This window comes from Pseudorasbora parva, chromosome 15, assembly GCF_024679245.1.
Source record: "Pseudorasbora parva isolate DD20220531a chromosome 15, ASM2467924v1, whole genome shotgun sequence".
NCBI classification, from domain to species: domain Eukaryota; kingdom Metazoa; phylum Chordata; class Actinopteri; order Cypriniformes; family Gobionidae; genus Pseudorasbora; species Pseudorasbora parva.
Window position 1 is genome coordinate 43,224,705 of NC_090186.1, and position 23,998 is coordinate 43,248,702.

Sequence of the window (23,998 nt, forward strand, 5' to 3'; positions counted from 1 at the left end):
TATTATTATTATTATTATTATTATTATTATTATTATAACGTTTGGATGCACTAACATCATCTGCTAAGTGTTTTATAATGCAGTGACGGTTTCAAATATTAAGGTTATGAAAAATGTACAAAATTATTAGTATATATTTTGTTTCTGTTTGAATTTTTTTTATATTTACTGACAAATGTTTGGGTTTAAAGTGTTAACACTACAACATTGACATATTTTGTATTATATTATACAAAACATCCGTGTCCCGTCTCTTTAAGACCAGATTTGGCTAAATTATTCAGTAAATAAATTTTTTTGCTGCAGCATGTATGTGTATTTATTTATTATTATTATTATTATTATTATTATTTTATCTAAGTTTTAAACCGTATCTTTATTAAAGTGCATTAATTGTCTGACCAAATTGTCTTCTGATTGGCTGATTAATTTATTTTAATTCTTTCATATAGATGTTAATGTAGGAAGGACTCTACAACATTTATGTTTTATTTTTATTTTATTTCTAAACATCATTATTATTTTAGTACATTCCCACTCGTGTCCCATTTCTGTAAGATTGGGTATTATACAGTAAATTCTGTTTCTGTTTGTATTTTATTTTAATGACTATTTGAATGTTTGCCTTTAAGTGTTGACATAGAAAGGGCCCTACAATATATATGTTTTATTTATTTATTGTTTATTTAAACAAAATTAAATTAATAAATAATTTAACAAATACATTTATTATTTTTTTAAACACAGTGTCAAATTGTTACACAGTGTCTAAATTAAAGCCTACAGTAAATTCTCTTTCTGTTTATATTTTATTTTAATGACTAGCCTATTTATTTATTTTTTTCTATTAAGGTGTTGATATGGAAGGACCCTAAACATTTACATGTTTTTTGTTTTTTTTGCCATTCACACTTGCATCTCTTTAAACCGGCTCCACCGAGCTGTCTTCTGATTGGCTCTCAGTGACATCACCTTGCGCTTCCGCACGCGCCGCTCCGCTCTCCTCCCATTTCTGGGCCGGTTTTGCGCTCCATAAGAGCTTGACTCGCGGGAGCGCGGAGCTCCATTGGCTCAGGCTCGTGTCAGTCTGAAGTGATACTAGTGCGGACCCGCTACAAACTCCAGCTCCATCAGTGCGAAGAGAGCAAAGCAGGACGGGAGGAAAATGTTGCGGGTCTGCGGGACAGGGACCGGCTGAGCGGCTCAGACTGATCGATAACTCTCGGAAGGAACAACACACCGCTGAGAAACGCGCGACATGTAAGTGTGAAGCTCATATTCAACGAACCATTAAGAGTTAGAATGGCTAAGCACACACAGTCCCACCCATAATATATTTCTTTATGATGCTTTTCATCATATGAGACCTCACATTTACCACAGATGCGAATAAAACAGCAGTTTTTAAACTTCATTTCCCTGCATTGCTCCGTGTTATCAGTCATGTGTGAGCCTGGAGTTGTGATGGAAATCATCTGTAAATTGCATGCATTGTCACCGCATGAAATAGTGATGATGTCTAGCCATAGATGCAGAACCTTTTCATATTTTATTCCCAGCACGTCCACATGCTGTGTTTGGGAATGGGCTGTGTGCTCTTTTGAATTTAATGGGGTCAGCAATTCGTTCCCGTACGCCGAGAGTCTCGGGCACGTTTGAGCTGTAGATTCCGGAGCGATACGGATACCTGTCGTTCTCCAAACTTCCTCACGTCTCTCCTGACACTTTATGAGGATTTGGGGTCAATTAAAGGTATAGTTTACCCGAAAATGAAAATTAGCCCATGTAAATACTCGCCCTCAAGCCATCCACATGTGTATGATATTCTTCTTTCAGACGAATATAATCATATTATAACTTATATTATTGTTATATTAAAAATGTCCTCCTGGCTAATCCAAGCTTTATAATTGCAGCGAATGGGGTTGAGATTTTGAAGACCAAAAAACTGCATCCATCTATCCATCCATCCATAAAAGTTAATATATCCATCATAAAAGTGCATCCATCCATCATAAAAGTGCATCCATCCATCCATCCATCCATCCATCCATCCATCATAAAAGTTAATCTCCATCATAAAAATGCATCTATCCACCATAAAAGTCCATCCATCCATCCATCCATCATAAAAGTTAATTCATCCATCCATTCATCCATCCATCCATCCATCCATCCATCCATCCATCCATCCATCCATCCATCCATCCATCCATCCATCCATCCATCATAAAAGTGCATCTAGCCATCATAAAAGTGCTCCACATGACTCCAGGAGGTTAAAAAAGTCCTTCTGAAGCAAATGTGTTTGTGTAATAGAAATATCCATATTTTTTATATAGCCTTTATTAACCCCCTGGAGTCATGTGGAGCACTTTTATGATGGATAGATGGACTTTTATAATGGATGGATGGATGAATGCACTTTTATGATGGATGGATGCACTTTAATGATGATAGATGCACTTTTATGATGGATGGATGGATGGATGGATGGATGCACTTTTATGATGATAGATGCACTTTTATGATGGATGGATGGATGGATGCACTTTTATGATGATAGATGCACTTTTATGATGGATGGATGGATGGATGGATGGATGGATGGATGCACTTTTATGATGATAGATGCACTTTTATGATGGATGGATGGATGGATGGATGGATGGATGCACTTTTATGATGATAGATGCACTTTTATGATGGATGGATGGATGGATGGATGGATGGATGGATGGATGGATGGATGGATGGATGGATGCACTTTTATGATGATAGATGCACTTTTTTGTGCTTCAAAATCTCAACCCCCAATCCCTGCCATTATAAAGCTTAGACGAGTCAGGACTTTTTTTTTAACATAACTCCAATTGTATTTGCGTGAAAGAAGAAAGTCAAACACACCTGGCTTGAGGGCGTAGTGAGTAAATCACGGATGAACTATCCCTTTAAAATCAGCGAATATAGACTGTCCCTTCTTAGATGCAGTTTGCTAGAAAGTCGAATCTGATTCTCGGTTGTGTTTCTCAGCCAGAGCTGGACAGTAACTAAGCCCATTTGAGTATCTGTGCTTTACTTGAGTATTGTTTTTTCTGTAAACTTATGACTTTAACTTCACTACACTTGAAAGACAAAATATCGTCCTTTTTACTCCACTACATTTCTATCAAGGTCCTTGAAGTGGAAAGTCGTTTCTGTCGCAGCTTTGAAAGTCAGTGGATGATTTTTTTCTTCTTTAAAAGGTGTTTGGGTTTTTGCAGAAAGCCTTTCAGGAATCACTCTTGTAGAGTCTCGTGAAGCTCAATGATTTCACAGCATTTATTAAACACTGATTTATAGTTTAGAGCAAAATGACGGAAGAAGACGGATGTCCAAATGCTCATTTAGTGGAGTATTCACATAAACAAAGTTGATTCTGTCTTCAGTGAAGGTGAACAGTGTGAGAATATCAGATGTGTATCAGTGTATTGGATCTGTGCATTCAGCCTTAAAGTGACAGCAGCTTTGTAACTTTTCTACAAGTATTTAAATGAGTTTAAGTTAGTCGTCTGCTAGTGTGTCAGATGGAGCGTCTCTGACTGGCTTAAACCATGATAGCATAATGTGCATTTATACAAAAATAATAAAATAATGCGGCGACATAAATTTTTTAAATTTACTTTTGATACTTAAGTACTTTTGAAAACAAATACTTCTGTACTTTTACTTGAGTATAAATCATTTTTTACAACTTTCTCTTGTAACAGAGTAATATTTGACCAGCAGTACTTTTACTTTTACTCAAGTAATGAAGTTGTTTACTTTGTCCACCTCAGCTTGCGATCGTCTGAGTTCTCCGTGGTGTGCCAGCCCTCTGTGGTCTCTCCATGCCTCCGTCTCCTCTAGACGACAGAATTGTGGTGGCGCTGCCAAGGCCAATACGACCTCAGGAACTCCGACTCCGCCTGGACACCAGCTATCTGGAAACCAGCGTGATAAGCAGCACCACTGTGGTGAAGATTCAGGCGACCAAGCTTTCGTATATGCCCTCGTCCAGCGGCTCCACGCGCTCGCTGACTTGTGGATGCAGCAGTGCCAGCTGTTGCACAGTGACCACCTATGATAAAGATGGCCAGGTCAGCGCCAGCAGCCCAAATTTGAACTCCGGAGTCGGCTATGGCATCCACGGGAGCGCGCCCAGTCTCACGTCCGGCCTGACCAGGGGCGGCATGCGGGTCATCCACCCTAATGAGCTGGCCAAAAAGCTGACCCATTGCCCTTTGGGGCACCCGGTTGGGCCGGTGCCCGTTATAATCGACTGCCGGCCCTTTATGGAGTTTAACAAGAGCCACATTAGGGGCGCCATGCACATTAATTGCTCGGACAAGATCAGCCGGCGCCGTCTCCAGCAGGGGAAGATCACCGTACTGGACCTCATCTCCTGCCGCCAGAGCAAGGACTCCTTCAAAGGGATTTTTTCCAAAGAGCTGGTGGTGTATGACGAAACCACGGTGGACCCGGGCCGCTTGACGCCCTCTCAGCCCCTGCATGTGGTTCTGGAGTCGCTGCGGAGGGAAGGAAAGGACCCCATCGTTCTTAAAGGTAAGCCTGCTTTTTGGGAAATAGAATCTTCTTAAAGGGACAGTTCATCCAAAAATCCTATTTTACTCACACTCATGAGTTGGAAGCCAATGGGTGCCGTTAACTGTTTGATTACCAACATTCACTCTAAAATATGCTGGGTTAAAAACAACCCAAGTTGGGTTGAAATTGGACAAACCCAGAAATTGGTTTGTTTGAATGGGTCCATTCACTGGGTTCAAACGACCCGATTTCTGGGTTTGTCCATTTTCAACCCAACTTGGGTCATTTTTAACCCAGCATTTTTTAGAGTGTTCTTTTTTCGTTTTTTATGTCAACAAAAAGGGCCCCACTTTATATTAGAAGGCCTTAAGTACTATGTAATTACATTTAACAATAAGTACAATGTACTTACAGTGTTCACATTGTATTACAAAAAACATTTGCTGATATTGAGGTGGATACGGGTAGAGTTAGGGTCAGGTGTGGTGGTGTGGGTCAGTTTAAGGGTAGAGTTAGGGTCAGGTGTGGTGGTGTGGGTCAGTTTAAGGGTAAAGTTAGGGTCAGGTGTGGTGGTGTGGGTCAGTTTAAGGGTAGAGTTAGGGTCAGGTGTGGTGGTGTGGGTCAGTTTAAGGGTAAAGTTAGGGTCAGGTGTGGTGGTGTGGGTCAGTTTAAGGGTAGAGTTAGGGTCAGGTGTGGTGGTGTGGGTCAGTTTAAGGGTAGAGTTAGGGTCAGGTGTGGTGGTGTGGGTCAGTTTATTTTTGGTAACACTTTTTATAAAGCCTATGCTTATAATTAATTTAGACTTATTTATAAGTATTACTATTCTTTAAATATATTCATAAACCTATACTGTATTATAAGAACAGTTATAGTTACATTTATATTTTAGAATCACTTATAAGTCATGCATTTGCTTTTTCAATGTGCATGCTCATAATCCATTATACACTGATTTATGAGTATTAATTAGTCAGTGTATGGTGCCATGAATATATTCATAAAGATGCTGCATTGCTATAATGTGATTATTCTATAGTTATAATGTCTTGAGTCATTCGTGTTGTGTTCTTTTAAATACTTATTGTGAGTGATAATACAGTTTATAACCTCTAAATGCATCATTGATGTCTTAAAGTAAAAAATTAAAAGTAAGAAATCATGAAGATGCTCATTGTACATTTTAAGTTGTTTATCTGTAAATGTATGAACAATAATGGGGAATAGCACAAGAAGAAAGGATGTTTTTTTAATGTTACATTCTAGCAAAACACGGCAGCAATATTTTAAAATTATAATTCCAAACTGCGATAAGTGATTGCTTTAATAGATTTTAACTAATCAAAATGACCATTCATGAGACATTAAAGACATTAAAGACATAATTGATAATTAATTGGTACAGCAATCAAGTGTGTCTGTGTCACTATTTTATATTTGATATAAATCAAATAAATCAATAAATAAATCAGTGCTTTATGTGGATTATGAGCATGCACATTCTAAAATAAACTGCATGACTTGTAAGTAATTCTAATAAATATAATATTTATAATGCAGTATATGTCTTAATGAGTCTTTATACAATAGTAATTCGTATACTGGGGTTATTATTCATTATAAGCATGGGCTTCATAGAAAGTGTTATCATATTTTCAATATCAAGAACCTTTATTTTTGAGAGTGTAAGAGAAAAAGATCTCAAATATCTCAAATATTTAACATACATCTTTTTTTCTTAAGATGAAAATTGAAGACTCAATGGAGGATATCCTAACTTTAAAGTGTTTTTTTAATCAGGTTTTTTCTATAGAGCATTTTTGCACATTTTGTAATATTCCCCAAAACAACTTTTCTGGTGAGTTAGAAACAGAGCACTTAAGAAGAATGAATTGTTTTTTGCTGCCCTGTTCATTTCACAAACCGTCATTTGAGTCTCGCAGAACTAGAGCTTCATTTCTAGAAATGACTCGTTACCCAACGCCTACTTTCTGTTTCACTGCCATATGATCTACTTTTCATATGTACTTGTGCTTTTATAAACACGATGGCGCCTCTCAAACGTGCCTCTGCTTGGAATTTTTTGGGCCGACACGTTTGAATAATCATATGGGATTTTCACATAAAACATTTTTTGTGTAATCCTGGGTTTTCATGTTGCATGTTGTACTGAATGTCTCCCACACTACCATTCAAACACTTCAGGAAGATTTGTTTTAAAGATATTAATACTTTTTTTTTATTCAGCGAGGATGCATTCAATTGATCAAAAGTGACAGTAAAACATTTGCAATAATCCAAAAGTTTAATAAATGCTGTTATTTTGAACTTTCTGTTCATCAAAGGATCCTGTTAAAACAGCCTCCACACAAATATGTCTGTTTTCAACACTGATAATAATCATAAATGTGTGTTGATCATCAGATCCTCATATGAGAATGATTAGTGAAGGATCATGTGACACTGAAGACTGGAGTAATGATGATAAATTCAGCTTTGATCACAGGAATAAATCACACTTTACTATATATTCACATAGAGAACAGTTATTTTAAATGTTAATAATATTTCACAATTTGTACTGTATTTTTGATTAAATAAATACAGTCTCTGCGAGCAGAATTTAGCAAATTAACATTTATATAGTTGAGTCTATTAGGGTCACGTAATGATGGTTTGCTCTAAATCCTCCATATATTCGGCATTAACAAACAAGCCACACTGCAAAAAAAATGCTTTTCTTACTTAGTATTTTTGTCTTGTTTCTAGTCTAAATATCTAAAAATCCTTAAAACAAGAAGTATTTACTGGACAAGCAAAAGTAATTGTCTTGTTTTGGGAAAAATAACTCAAAATGAAGAGAGTTTTTGCTTAAAATAAGATAAATAATCCACCAATGAGGTGAGCACAATAATCTTAAAACAACATTATTTTGCTTAACCCATTATTTTTCTTATTTTAAGTAAAAACTCTCCTAATTTTGAGTTATTTTTCCCAAAACAAGACAATTACTTTTGCTTCTCTAGTAAATGTTTCTTGTTTTAAGAAATTTTAGATGTTTGGACTTCTGAACCAGACATAAATACTAAGTAAGTAAAGTATTTTTTGCAGTGCAGACAGTCCAGTAGCTCGCTTACATTCATCTACTATTGACAACGCTGTAGGTTGTTGACTATTTGCGTGTATGTATGTCCAGCTGCCAGCGTGACTGACCTCTCGCTGCGAGGGCCATGTGCCGCCGCATGCCTGAGCTCCGCGTCCCTTGGCAGCAGCTGATGGTGAAGACTGAGCTCTTTTCTAGCAGCGCTTCAGTCTGTTGCCATCTTTTTCCTTGTTTGGCTGGCGTGGTGAGTCAAGGCACGATGGCAGAGCGCCATCCCATCGACAACCACACTGCAAAAAATGCTCTTCTTATTTTGTAATTTTGTCTCGTTTCTAATCTAAATATCGAACAATTCTTAAATCAAGATGCATTTTCTAGATCAGTAAAACGACATAAGATATTTTTCCTTCTTTTGTTGAAAATCAAATCAAAATGAAGTGAGTTTTTGCTTAAAACAGGCAAAATAATCAGCCAATGGGGTGAGAAAAATAATCTTATTTCTGATTGAAATCTTGTTTCTTGTCTCCGTCCCAAACAGAAATATTTTTCTCACCACATTGGCAGATTATTTTGCCTGTTTTAAGCAAAAACTCACTTAATTTTAAAAAATTTCCCCAGAAAACAAGAAACAATATCTTATGTCATTTTACTCATCTAGTAAATGCATCTTGAATTAAGAATATTTAGAAATTTGGACTGGAAACAAGAAACAAATACTAAATAAGAGGAGCTTTTTTTGCAAAACCTAGTGCTGCTGCATAGAGAGTATTATTTGTGCGTTCTTTTCCACTCTTTTATAAGTTACCTTGTTTTGGGCAAGTTGTATACCTGTATATCTGTTGTTGCATATACTGTAAAATAATCCCAGAATGCTATGCAATGAGCTCCGTGATGAAATCCAACATGGTAGATGAGTCCGTGGAAAGTTGACAGTTCAGGTGTTCAATCCCTTCATGTCCACAGGTGTATAAATCAAGCTCTAGGCCTGCAGACGCTTCTACACACATTAGTGAAAGAATGGGTCGCTCTCAGGAGCTCAGTGAACTCAAGCGTGGGGCCGTGATAGGCTGACACCTGTGCAATAAGTCCATTCCTGACATTTCCACGCTCAACTGTTAGTGGGATTATAACAAAGTGGAAGCCATTGGGAACAACAGCAACTCAGCCACGAAGTGAAAGGCCACGTAAAATCACAGAGCGGGGTCAGCGCATGCTGCGGGTCACAGTGAGAATTAGTTGCCAACTTTCTGCAGAGTCAACAGCTACAGACCTCCAAACTTCTGTGGCTTCAGATGAGCTCAAGAACAGTGTAGAGAGCTTCATGGAATGGGTTTCCATGCCCGAGCAGCTCATCCAAGCCTTACATCACCAAGAGCAATGCAAAGCGTGGGAGGCAGTGGAGTAAAGCAGCCGCCACTGGACTCTAGAGCAGTGAGACGTGTTCTCTGAGCGACCAATCACGCTTCAGTCTGACAATCCCATGGACGAGTCTGGGTTTGGCGGTCGCCAGGAGAACACGACTTGCCTGACTGCATTGTGCCAAGTGTAAAGTTTGGTGGAGGGGGGGGGGGTATGGGGTGGGGTTGTTTTTCAGGGGTTGGACTTGGCCTCTTAGTTCCAGTGAAAGGAACTCTTAATGCTTCAGCAAGACATTTTGGACAATTTCATGCTCCCAACTTTGTGGGAACAGTTTGGGGACGGTCCCTTCCTGTCCCATGACTGCGCTCCAGTGCACAAAGCGTCGGTCCATAAAGACATGGATGAGGAGTTTGGTGTGGAGGAACTTGACTGGCCTGCACAGAGTCCTGAGCTCAATAGAACAGCTTTGGGATGAATTAGAGCGGAGACTGAGAGCCAGGCCAAAGGGTGGGCCAAATCCATATTAAACCTTAAGAATGGGATGTCATTAAAGTTCATGTGCATAAAGACAAACACCCCAACTTTTTTTGGCAATATAGTGTAGCAATATTTGCTGTCGTTCAATTAGAAAATGTAAATCTCAGTGTATTTGTAGCCCTATTTTTATGCTTTTGAGTATTGCATTAGTTAGCTTACTACCATTGATGTCAGTTTTGAGTTTTTGTGTTAGCATGTTGCTAAACTATTGACACAGTATTCATATACATGTTGTATTTTTTTAAATATTATATATTAACATAATTAACAATGTTATAATTAATTATGGAGATTATATATATTATAAAATTACAAGATATAAAGATTCAATTATAATACCTAATTTGAATATATATATATATATATATATATATATATATATATATATACATATATATATATATATATATATATATATATATATATATATATATATATAGTTATATAGTTATATAGTTATATTGTAATTAATTAATTAAGGACACTATATATTTTATAAGATGTTTTATAAGATGTAATTCTACTCATAATTTATGATGCCTAATAATTATATATATATATATAAATAAAATATATATATATATATGTCATCTTCACATTATAATGTTGTATTTTGTATAATATAGTAATACTGCAATTAGTAATATTATAATTAAATAGTTATGGAGACTATTATAAATTGGGAATTGGGGTTATATTACAAAAAATGTTTAAAAATAATTTGTGAAGTACTTGCATTGCATTCTGGGATTGCTCTCTCTGGGAAGGTTAAACGCGATGCTAATCGGACTCTGCTCTTTCATTCTCATTCGCTGTGCATGCTATCGGCCATATCACGGCTCTTGCAGAATGCTTCAAGATAAAAGCTGTTTGTCTGAGAGAATGGAGCGCAGACTGCAGACTCCCTCGCTTCTGGACCAGTCAATACTGTCCCAAATCTCATGCAGCTCCGCGGAAAAGGCCACGTGTTTAATAACTCCTCAATCAATCAAGACGATCTTAGCAATTTGCATACGAGGTCTTGAACTTTCAGGAGGGTTTAAAAATGGAGAAAATGTAATGTGACTTTGCTGTTTGTGATTGTTCGGTGCATCATGTGCCGTTTGCCAGTTTGTGAATGACAGACTTTCAGAACATCTGAGCAACCAAATGTTGCCTGTGTAATGCAGAGCCGTATCCATGCAGAAATTTGGCAGTGTGTTTTTAGTGGTGCGTGCTGTGGCTTCATGCACAAATCATCTCTATTAATGAGGTTTTTATCATTTGAACAAATCATCTTAAAGGGGACAAATTATGCGAAATTCATTGTTTTTGAACATGTTTATGTGTCTGCTGTGTGTATAGAACTATTGTGGTAAAAATCCATCCACCCCGTTTTTATTTCCCCCATAATTCATAAGCAGTGTCTCAGAATAAGCCCCGCCCATGACTGCTGATAGACTCCGCCCTATTCGCTTAGCCCCGCCCCTCCGTGAGCTGTACTCAGTCACCCATGTTTATCTCCTCGCCAGAGCATTCAAGTAAGAAATGTATTCTTGTTAAAGCAACTAAAGTTATTCAGTCGAGAGCAGTGAGTAATTTTCTGCTTTTTTGTTGTTTGATTCATATTAACAGCATATACTGTATATTACGCCACTGTCACTTTAACACACAGATCTAATATACACGTGATTTCTTTCCTTGCTGTTTACGCTCACAGACATAACTGACTGTGTTTTTGTGAACTCTGTGTGTTTTTGACATAGCCTTGTGTGTGTTTGTCAGTTTAAGCGAAATAAGACGTGAAAGAGAACTTAGTTTAATACTCACGGGATACTTAGTCTGACACACAGCTTTGTGTGCTCATGTTTCGGTGTGTGCTCAGAAAACCATATATCAGAAGTTTAAAAAGGCTAAAGGCTGCGACTACTAGCTGGCCTCCCTTACACATGCAGATAATAAACTTTCATGATGATGAAGAACTGCAATGTCACATGACCGTGAGCGCAATTAGAGATGATAATCGAAACCAAACAGATGTTTTAGTTTTTGTCAGAGTATCAGAGGCACGAGCTGTACAGGCTCCGCCTTCTTCTGGAAAAGGGGATGGGCAGCAGCTCATTTGCATTTAAAGATACATGCACAAAACAACATGCTATTATAAATGATCTGTGGGGTATTTTGAGCTGAAACTTCCCAGAAACATTCTGGGGACAACTGAGACTTTTATTGCATCATGATATAATATTAAAGCATAATAGATCCCCTTTAAGTGTAACATGTAAAGTGATTTTCAACCCGCTTTTTATTTCTACAATGTCGATAGTATCCCCGTCCACATACAGTCAGATCGACTGGAAGTTATTAAAGGTGCCCTAGAATGATTTGAAACAATATGTTAAATTGTTCTCTGATATCTACATAAAGGGTATGTGGCTTATTTAAGGGCAAACATTGTCCAGATACAGTTTTACAGGTCCATGCTCTGTTTTTGCCTTATTTGGAAGGCTCATGAATATTAATGTTGAGCTCTGCTCTGATTGGCTTGTTTCAGCAGCTCACAGCAGTTTGGTTGTTCAGCGAAGCGGCTCGTGAGTCCTGATAGAACACAGACCGACTGAATGACGCTTTAAGCAGAACATCTCAAATGGAGATTGATAAAATACAGCTTACTTGTTTATTTGGTGTTTTGAGATCATCCGCGCGCGAGAAAGAGCTTGCGTGCTTGCGGTTGCCAGATTTCAGTCATTTAAATCCCCCAAACAGAGCTTTTCTGTGAAAAGAAACCCGTATACTATCCGGTGTTTCACCTAAACATGTCCAATCTGGCAACCATATGCACGCGAGCTCTCTCTCACGCGCACGGATGATCTGAAAACACCAATAAACAAGTAAGCTGCATTTGATCAATCTCCATTTGAGATGTTCTGCTGAAAGCGTCATTCAGTCTACATTTTAGACTTGTCTTTTTTTCGTCAACGATATTGGATGTTTATATAACGTTAGTCACAATGTAGGCTAACGTTACGCAGTGACTGTGATGTAGCCTAATCTGAAATACAAGCATGCAAAAACATCATAGGAAACACCATACTTCAGTTCTCAAAAATATAAATATGTAACTTATATTTTTACAAAATGAATAGCCTTGTCAAATGACTGGCTCGGATCGAGTGAACGATCTGTAAGCAATGTATCTACGGTTCTATTTTGTAATCTAAAATAATAACCTTTGTCATTAGACACACTATTTAGTTTGGTATGGTACTTGGTGTTTCCTATAGTTACTGTACTAGCATCTGGCGTCATCTAGACAATGCTGTCTCTCTAAGAAACTTTCAATTTAATCAGAAATTGTTTAAACAGCTAACGTTAGTCAATAAGTGGATAAATTACTTCTTGCAGGAATACAGTTGCCCCTTTCTTCAGTTTAAGGCGCTGAGCGAAGCTTGCTTGAAATGGGCCGAACAAACGAACGATTTTGAATTAAATTGTTGTGGTATCGGATTATAATAAACCTCAACCATGACTGTTGACATATAAAAAGTCCTCCCGTCCCCTGCACAGCCTGAACATGACGTGTGTCATGAGAGTTGGCGGTTTTGCTATCCTCAAGTGTCTTGTTTATCTGGAGTCTCAATGATTCGGCTTCGTCATTTCTGCTTGACAATAAACATGTTTGGACAGATGCAAATGTTGGGGGCTCACATATAAATGATCCCCAACGCTGGTGTCACGGTTGGGTTTATGATGAGAAGGACTTTTTTTTCCGTGGTGTTTTTGATTCACGAGATTTACATTAGAAGGAGGAGGCAGTGCTGTCTGAGACTCACAGTATGTGATGTCCATGAACTGAACTCTTATTATTTCACTATGGCAAGGTTAATTCAATTTTTCATTCTAGGGCACCTTTAACAGAGCAGTTATTGTAAGGGGAGGTTTACTACTGAAAATGTTATTGCATTATGGTAAAAATGGATCACTATGGCAACAGCTTTCTTTGCATCAGGCAAAACTGACAGAACGGCCGTTTCTTTCAGTTTATCGATTGATTTTAGTTTATTTGAACTGGAGTAGCTTAGTTGAGTTAAAGTTGAATGCGATAAGTTTCCTTACTTTTAAAGTTTGCTCAACATTTTTATTTATTTAACAGTGCAGTGCATTAAGGATGTTGATGTTTTCTTACCTATTTAGCAAAAGGGAAGAAAACAGCCGTATTATTAAAAATAAACTGCCTTTCTATTGTATAAGCAGACAAGTTTTATTGATTTTGTTAGCTTTAAGTATGATATGAATGCATGGGGAATTTCTTAAATGAACTTAGTTTAAGTTTTGAAAGATTTGAGCGATGGTCTTAGTGCTTCTCAGAGAAACTTGGAAGGGAGATATTGACACTGTGGCTCTTTAAGAAACAATATCAGTGGGTGTCTATAAATGAACAACCGTTGAAGGGACTTTCCTGCGTGCGGTTAATGAGTGATTGTGTCACCGCAGGAACCCCCTTCAGTCTCAGTACAGTTCAGATACTCCGCCCTCTCTCCTACTGGAGGATGAAGATGATGATGATGAGGACGAGGATGATGATGATGCGGATGATGATGATGCGGATGATGATGATGAGGATGATGATTAAGATGATGATGAGGAGGACGAGGATGATGATGATGCGGATGATGATGATGATGAGGATGATGATTAAGATGATGATGAGGAGGACGAGGATGATGATGATGCGGATGATGATGATGATGAGGATGATGATTAAGATGATGATGAGGAGGACGAGGATGATGAAGATGATGAGGAGGACGAGGATGATGAAGAAGATGATGATGATGATGATGATGATGATGATGATGATGATGATGATGATGATGATGAGGTCCGTTTTTTGCAGAGCGACTTGAGCAGTTTTGAATGAGAGGCAGGTTAGACAGGTTTGATTTGACTAACTGTAACTGAACGACTATAGCTTCACACCATCCGTCTGGCGAACGTTAAGCAGATGTCCAGTGTGACGGAAGGGTTAAACATTTATCAGAAGAGTGTTTGCTTGTTTGCTGATGTTGGTTCTTTGTCATCTGTTTCAGCCGTTGTTTGCTCAGAGGTTTACTAGACCCTTTTGTACATTAAGTATGAAAGCTCATCACCTAACTTGGAAAATGGAGATTATATATCATATAATAGAAAATATAATAGAAAAAATAAGAGATAATTAAACTAATTATAATTTATAATACGTATTATAATAATATATAATGTTGCATTTGATATTGTTATAAATATATATATATATATATATATATATATATATATATATATATATATATATATATATATATATATATATATATATATATATATATATATATATATATATATAATATTATTATTTAATATAATATTAATATAATATTAATTATAATATATATAATTATAATATTATATATTATATTAATTATAATATTAATATTTTATTAACTAATTATAATTTATAATACGTATTATAATAATATATAATGTTTCATTTGATATTGTTATAAATATATATATATATATATATATATATATAATATTATTATTTAATATAATATTAATATAATATTAATTATAATATATATAATTATAATATTATATATTATATTAATTATAATATTAATATTTTATTAATTATCGCCTTAGATAAAAGTGTCTGTTAAATGCTTAAATGTAAATGATAGATCAATATTATAAAATGTAAATACAGATATATCATATTATATTGTATTGTATTTATTATATTAATATTAATTCTATTATACTCAATTATATTGTATTGTATTATATTAATTATATTATACTCAATTATAATGATATATAATGTTGGATTATAATGATGTATAGTATTAAAATGGCAATAGTGATTAAATTAGATTGTTATTAGACATATTTATAATATACAAAGTATTATCTGAAATGTCTAATAAAAATAATATGTTGTATTTTATGTTGCATAATTATAATTATATAGTATGATATATCTATCATGTGTAGTAATATTATAATTCATATTTTTAAATTAATTGTGAAGTATAAAATGTAAATGGATATTGAATTAGTTTGTTATAAAAGATAATTATTATACACAAATTATTATCTGAAATGTCTATTAATAATAAATAATGTTTTATTTTATATTTTATCATATAATATTAATTAGAATTAATAATTTTTTAATTAATACTCTGGATAAAAGTGTCTGCTAAATGCCTACACTATAGAGATTATAATATAAAATGGAAATAGAGATGTTATACTATATACTTTATATAATATATTATAACTAAAATAATGATAATGTTGTATAGTATATAGTATTATTATAATTAATATTTGTATATACTATAATTAATGTATTATAAAGTATTATACATTAAACTAGATTGTTATAAAATACATCATTATTATATACAAAATTAAATGAAATATCAAATGTTTATGTCCTTATATAGTATGTGATAAGCACTGACTGTTCTCAGGAGATACTATTAATCATCCAGCATGCAAATAAGACAGATCTGTCACGCGATCTGGAATATACTTAACCGGAAATGCAAATTTCATGCAAATTTCTTTAGTGTGTTTGTCACCTGACCTCAAAAACAGGACACGTCTCGTATGATGAGAAAAATGAGCACACAACTGCATAGACTTTATAAACAGCTACAACTGTACATAAAACATACATGAAGGACAGAAATGTCCATTTAAAGGGGCGGTTGCATGCGATTTGACTTGTTTAACTTTAGTTAGTGTGTAATGTCGCTACTTGAGCATAAAACAGTATCTGCAAAGTTACAGCGCTGAAAGTTCAATGCAAACGGAGATATTTTCTTTTAAAGTTACGGCAGTTTTTTATTGACTACAAAAACGGGCAGTTTGGACTACAACGAGCTTCTTCAAATATAAAGAAAAATACGGCATTTTTAAAAAAAAAAAACTAAAAAATATTAAGACATGTTATACTGCGCCCCATAAACACAACCAACCCTAAAAAAAAAAAACACTGAACCACCCCTTTATATAATATTATTAGCAAATTAGAGGGTCTTGTTTGTATTATTTATAGTTGCTCTCTTTTGGTATCGTCGTGTATTATGTATTTTTTTTGTGTTTTTAAAGGAACTGTATGTAAGAAATGTATTTCAATGAATCATAAAATGGCCCTGATATGTCACTAGACATTATATTAATGTGTATATACATTCAGAATCAAAGATGATTCATCATCAATTGATTATAATTTTTTATGAATTGCTAATTACAACATTGAAATAAAAATGTAAATGGTTAAATACTATAAAATCGCGAATATAAATAATTGGGAATCATGTAAAAAAAAATCATTTTCATTTATCATTTGTAAATGTATCATTTATCTATTATAACTTTCTATTATAAATCTATTATTAATCTATTATAACCAATTATGTTGGTTTGGTCGGTTGGCTGTTTCCTTATAAAGGTCCAGAAATCGTGTTTTTTTTGTTTGTTTTTTATTTGTCACGTTTTTTTGCTAGGTGGCTTTTTTAATTATATGATGTCATTATGTTGTCTTGCCGCCAGCCAATCGCTGCTTTTCTGATCGTGGTTTCGAGTATCGATGCGTCTGCTCTCTAAAGTGAACGCAGGAACGCGCAGTAATCTCAGGGTGCGTTCACACTTGTGGTTCGGTTCGTTTGGTTCGTTTGGTCCGGACCAAAAAACAAAAACAAAACACAGTCCTGATCCGCTTAGCGTTCACACTGGCATTTTTAACAGCGAACCTAAAGTTATCGAACCAAAGGCTCAGGGAGACGCTCACAACCCGATTGGTCGGCTTATATGACGTAGGAGCTGCTTACCGAACATTCAAAACAACGCTGTGTGCGGATTAAACGCCGTCATTTTATCCGTCTACATATGGCATTATTTTTACCAGCTGAGAACTCATGAAGAGTTCATAAAATGTTCAAAACATTTAAAACAGCTCCAGGATTTCCTCCGTTGTGCAGAAAAGAGACGGCCGTTCTGTCGTCTGTACCGACTAATGGGCAGCACAGGTCCTGATGAGAAGAACCAGGTTTGCTTTTTGAGCGTTTTTTCTAGCATTTTCGAAACATGCTCGTCGGACCAAATATTGATGAGGCTCTTTACCTCCACGTTTGCCCTCTAACGTTAAAGTTACTCATTTTGGATACACCGATCTTTCCACGTCGTTAAATCAGCTGACTATGTGTCGGATCTTGTGACATTACATCCTGTTTTTGGTCCGTTTTCGTGTTATTGGTCCGTGTTGCGTTCATATATCAGTCGAACCGCACCAGAGTTAGTTTGGAAGCGGACCGAGACCCATCTTTTTAGCGCTCTCGGTCCGCTTGTTTGGTGCGCTCCAGGGTTCGGATGGCAGCGTTCACATATGTTCAAATGAACCGCACTAACCGAGCAATCGCACCGGAGTTCGTTTTAATCGAACCAAACATGACAAGTGTGAACGCACCCTAAAATAATTTAATCCAGATATTTTAATCCAATCCGCTAATTCGTTTGAAGAACCAAATTAGACAGAGATCAGTAATCACAATTAGAAGATCTGGGATCTGTCAAATCATCTCGGATGTATTAAACGAGGTACGAAGAACAGACCCCTGACGTTGATGATGTTATGTTGTGTTTTGGCCTGAACTTCCGCCTCCAGCTATCGACCAGTCACAAAGTCAGTAGTGTCTCAGCATCCGGGTTGCCAGATCTGGTCTAGTTACCAGAGCTGCAGATCTACAAACGCTCCTGCTGATCCTGCAGCCAATCTGGCAACCTCGAGTCAAGGGGAGGGGGAGGGGGACACACCTGCAGTACCAGTTTTGGCCACAATCTTACAAACACATCCTATAAAGGTGCACAATGCAACTTTCCATCCACTAGACGGCGCCTATTCAAAACAAAGGCGTAGTTTGTTGACGCCAAGTGTGAGCGCAGTATCTTAGGACATGTGGTCTTCACCTCACAGCCGGTGGAAAATCGGACACGGGCAGAAATCACGTTCATGGATGCGGTTATTAACGTTACTGTAGTGAAGCAGAGCAGGACCGAGTGTTGAGGAGATGAGCACGGCTGCTGGAGCGATTGGTTATTAACGTTACTGTAGAGAAGCAGAGCAGGACCGAGTGTTGAGGAGCGGAGCACGGCCGCTGGAGCGATTGGTTATTAATGTTACTGTAGTAAAGCAGAGCAGGACCGAGTGTTGAGGAGCTGAGCACGGCTGCTGGAGTGATTGTTAAACAAACACTCGGCTCGCGAGTACCGGGACTTTTATTATGACGGGACGGGACTAGTGTTGTCACGATACCAAAATGATGACTTCGATACGATACCAGACTAAAATATCGATATATTGATACTAAATCGATACCACAGTAAAAAAAAAAAAAAAGATAAGATGCTTAATATGACAACAGAACTTGTTATTATTCATTGTTATTTTTTTTAACTAAAAAATCATGTGGCCAGCATGTTCCTTAGGGTTGGGCATCATTTTGATTTGAACAATTATTGATCAATTACTATTAAAATTATCTCACAAATTTTTGCTATCTCAATGTATTTTTTACAATGGGGTAATTGTGTTGCAATAGCTTACACACAGCACAAGAAAGCTTGATTTCGAATGGTAAATTGAATTAAAAAAGACGAGTAAACAGTAATAAAATAAGAACAAATAAACAGATTACAAACAATAGCACAAATAAATGCAATAGAATAGAAGATACAAATTAAATAGACTGCTTTATTTTTTTCAGGTAGGTCTAACATTCAGATAAGAAACTGAATAAAAAAAACGCATAGTAATTACATTTAAAACAACATTGGATAATGTTCTTTGTGAAAAATTCAATAGCGTACAGATGAAACTATTAAAGTTACACAAGTTGATCAGTCAAGAGTCCCTGCGGTCCCTTTAAGACTAACGGACTGTTCACTGTTCCTGTTACTCGTTCTTCCTGAACGGTTTGCGACTGTGGTTACGTTAATACTCTTCCAGATGTGCACTGATAATTCTTTGAGTGTATTTGACCAATAATAAGCTGGAAAAGAAGCAAATGTTTGCACTTGTATCATGTCAGAGGCGGCTTTATTACGGTAGGCTGTGTGTGTGCGCTTCAGATTTGAGCACGAAATCTGCGGGGATTAGTAGAATTAATTTATGTGCAATCCCGCACGAAATTCAGACCGATCACACACTAACACTTACACACTGTAATGAGGAAAAAGTCCAGCAGAACGCGTGTTCGCCGTGCTCAGAGGTTAACCGGGTTGAGTGAGAATATGCTGGTGTGTGTCAACTCCCTTTCGGTCGGAGAGGAGAGCGCAGCTGGTATCGATACTGTAAAAACTGAGAATCGTATCGTTTCAGATATTCCAGTATCGATACATATCGAAATATCGGTATTTTTGACAACACTAGACGGGACACAGTCGCCGGGCGCCCGCACTATTACCACGTTTACGGTCATGAGTATAAGGTAAAGCAGCTCTGTTTATCATATTAGATACATTTAAGTGTGTTTAAAATTATGTTATGACGTTACTCTGTGCGTTCGCTCGGCGCTGCTGTGACATGTTCACACTGCTAAGAGAAAAGCGCTTCTGCAGAATAAAACCGAGGGTAGCGCAGATATGACGCGATTGACAGGCGACTTCCTCAAACGCTATGCTGACACGTCCCGGTCATTGGTTAAAATAGCAATTTTCTCACAATTTACAAATAGTTGAAAACATTTGGGATATTGTAGGTGCTCAACTGAACAAAATATATAACACCAGCCTAGTGGTTTTTGGATATTTTACTGCAAAAATACAACATAGAGCACCTTTAACTAATGGATGTGTTTGCATTGGTCTCCTACAGGAGGCCTTTCTGGATTCCGGCAGAACCACGATGATCTGTGCGAACACTCGCTTCACCTGCAGGAAGCACAGGACTGCAGTACCGCCGTGGGCCTGTCGGGGGCGCTACCTCATTCCCTGCCCTCCACACCTGACATAGAGAACGCAGAGCTGACGCCCATCCTCCCCTTCCTGTACCTGGGCAACGAGAGAGACGCTCAAGACCTGGAGCAGATGCAGCGGATGGACATCGGGTTCATCCTGAACGTCACCACACACCTGCCGCTCTTCCACTACGAGCTCGGCCGCTTCAGCTACAAGCGCTTACCCGCCACCGACAGCAACAAACAGAACCTGCGGCAGTACTTCGAGGAGGCCTTCGAGTTCATCGGTATGACAGCAGATTACTGACATATATACTGTCAACAATGTGTTCGGCTCACAGTTCAGACCCAAAATCAAGAGGAAAAAGAGGAATTACATTTTACTGAAACTAAATCAAGACTAATAAGTCTAATATATATATATATATATATATATATATATATATATATATATATATATATATATATATATATATATATATATATAAACAATGTATGTGTGTTTTTGTGTGTGTATATACATGCAGTTTTTTTTAAACCTTTTATTCATCAAATATATTAAGCAGCAGAACTATATGATAATTTAAAGTATAATCAATTGAAAACCAAATATTTTAAATTGTAATAATAATATATCACAATATAAAAAAACAACTGTATTTTTATCAAATAAATGCAGGCTTGATGAGCAGAAGAAACTTCTTTCAAAAACATTACAAATAGTAACGTGTCCAAACTTTTGGCCTGAATTGTTTATATATATATTTTACACTCTATATATGATTAATAATGAAACTATAATAATTAAATCAATTATAATAAAAATGTCAATTTTTCCCTTGTTTCTCAAAGAAATATATATAAGTGCTGGGGAAAAATGTATTGTGATCAATCGCATTCAAAATTAAATTTTGTGTTTACATATGTGTGTGTACTATGTATACTTATGTATACATAAATACACACACATCCATGTATATATTTAAGAAAAAAATATTTTTATAATAAATATATATTCATATATAAGATCAAATAATAATACAAAATATATATGCAAATATTTCTTAAATATGTACATACATGCGTGTGTATTTATATATACATAATTAAATACAGTACATATACATATATTATGTAAACACAAACTTTTATTTTGGATACGATTAATCACAATTATATATATATATATATATATATATATATATATATATAGAGAGAGAGAGAGAGAGAGAGAGAGAGAGAGAGATTTATATTGGTACTTAAAAGTGAGACATTAGGGACCTGACAAATGGTTTAGTAATTGAAATAAATCCTTGTCTATTTATTGTCTATTTCTGTAAGCATAAAATCAGGACAATCTTGATAATCTGTAAAGTAACTAAGTTACTTTTTATAGAAGTAATCAGTAATCAGATTACTTTTTCAAAGTAACTGTGGCAACACTGATCATGATTTGACCTCGGCTCATTCTGCGTCTGAAGTGGTTTTGTTTTCTGTCCACAGAAGAGGCGCACCGGGCCGGTCGAGGGCTCCTCATTCACTGCCAGGCCGGCGTGTCTCGATCCGCCACCATAGTCATCGCATACCTGATGAAACACACCTGGATGACCATGACAGATGCCTACAAGTTTGTCAAGTCCCGACGGCCCATTATATCGCCCAACCTCAACTTCATGGGTCAGCTTTTAGAGTTCGAAGAGGACCTGAACAACGGCGTCACTCCGCGCATACTCACGCCCAAACTCACCGGCGTCGAGACCGTCGTATAGGGGTGGAATATGCTCTCTCGTTGCCATTTTAAGGCTTTCTAACCCTTTTGGACGAGGATTTAGAGTTGCATGAGGAAAACAAACCTTGCTGTCCCGTCCTGTCAGTGTTCAGCCAAACACTGTGCTGCGGTCATCCGATGGCTCCTGGCCGCTGGTGCTGGCTAAAGCCGTTGTGAAGGCTCGTGAGGTTTATCATTCTTCTTACTCTATTTTTCTACAGGAGAGCGACCACTGTGCAATAATCTGTGTGTGCGAAGCAGCCGGTGCGTGATCATGTGTATATAACGACGTCCTGGTTAGACATGCTACTTTTGTGTTTTTGTCATGTCTCAGTTCAGTTCAGATGACGGGAGGCACTGCTTTATCACATTTAAAATAGTCACAAGCTTTATCTGTGTTTGTGTGAACAGTCACAGTCAAAGCCAAATTTATTCAGACACCTTCAACATTTCTCACATTATCACAGTTTATTCGCTAGAGTTGGTAATAAAACATGACGAGAGTTAAACTGTCAGAACAGATTCCTCTTGATAATGTCAGATAACTTTGATATGTGATGGATTACAATCAACCAATCAGCTGTTCAATATAAGTGCACAATTAGATAATACCAGTTTAGGTCGACCAATGACAAAGCAATGCTTCATTTTGTTCAGTCTGTGGTGTCAGAGGTCACATTAGCAATTAAACGGGGGTAACACACACAATTTCAGCCAATCTCATGTTAATTTTGAGTATCTATAGAGTAGTGTTGCTTCCTTCATATCTCTGAAGAGTCTTTAGTTTTGAAGCAAAAGTAGTCCAAGGCACTCGATGGGTCTGTTGAAAAAGTTAAAAAGCCTTTATTTATTCATCGCTCAAACGTTTAAAAATTGGTGACAGATACACCTACGCGTTGCGGCTTTACATGCCTTTGTCAGGGTGTGTATGTCAGTCTTTAGTTTTATTAGATTTATAAAAAAGACAGATACACTGTACCGACTCTTTCCGAAAAAAGCAGGGCTCCGGGTCATGGGGCTAAAGAGTCATGTGAGCACATACACACACCCACACACAACACGTCATCGCATCCTAAGCTACGTTTCCATCCAAAGTTGCGAATGTAACATATGCGCAAAATTGCAATATCACATAAAACATTTGCGAATAAAGCACCGTTTCCATCCAGTGAGTTGAAGAGAACCTCCTGATAAACTACAGCTAAAAAATCACTAAGACACCCAATCATTTTAGTATATAATATATTTTTTTGCGTCTCAATAAACTTCCAGAGGCAGATGCTCCTGTTTGGGAACACATCTGAGGGAGAATTTTTCAACGGGGACTTTTTACTGCGCCGAGTCGAAGTACTCTCAGAAGTGCTAATCCGCCATACATTATAGTTCTCCTTTTTAACCCGCTTAGAAAAGCGCCACATTTTATTTTGTCACCATACTTGATCGGTCAACTATATCCTGTATTTAAATAGGGAAACCGTGGAGGTGTTTGGTGGCTTCTTCTCTGTTTGGTTCCATAGTGAATGAACTGGGCTTAGTGGGCTAAGCTAAATGCTATCAGATCATCACCGCGCGTCAGAGAGATTAAGAGCACACACTGAGAAGAGAGAGTTGTGTATCAACTCGTCTTAGTTAAGGGAATAGCATAGTTTAATATAGGGGTGTCCATGGTTAACCGATTGACCG

General features: G+C 36.7%; 1 protein-coding gene across 1 annotated transcript; it reads left to right on the forward strand.

Annotated features, from left to right (window-relative positions):
* The first annotated feature begins 1,052 nt into the window (after positions 1-1,052).
* Positions 1,053-23,780, forward strand: dusp10 (dual specificity phosphatase 10). Its single transcript, XM_067418257.1, has 4 exons — positions 1,053-1,260; positions 3,819-4,584; positions 20,466-20,834; positions 22,051-23,780. The coding sequence occupies exons 2-4, from the start codon at positions 3,870-3,872 to the stop codon at positions 22,314-22,316; spliced, it is 1,350 nt and encodes a 449-aa protein (XP_067274358.1). The 5' UTR covers positions 1,053-1,260; positions 3,819-3,869; the 3' UTR covers positions 22,317-23,780.
* The last annotated feature ends 218 nt before the right edge of the window (positions 23,781-23,998 follow it).

Excerpts from the sequence above, each read along its gene's own strand:
- dusp10 (XM_067418257.1), top strand. The coding sequence starts at position 3,870 with ATGCCTCCGTCTCCTCTAGACGACAGAATTGTGGTGGCGCTGCCAAGG. Across the intron at positions 4,585-20,465 it reads GGACCCCATCGTTCTTAAAG|GAGGCCTTTCTGGATTCCGG; the intron begins GTAAGCCTGCTT and ends GGTCTCCTACAG. Across the intron at positions 20,835-22,050 it reads GGAGGCCTTCGAGTTCATCG|AAGAGGCGCACCGGGCCGGT; the intron begins GTATGACAGCAG and ends TTCTGTCCACAG.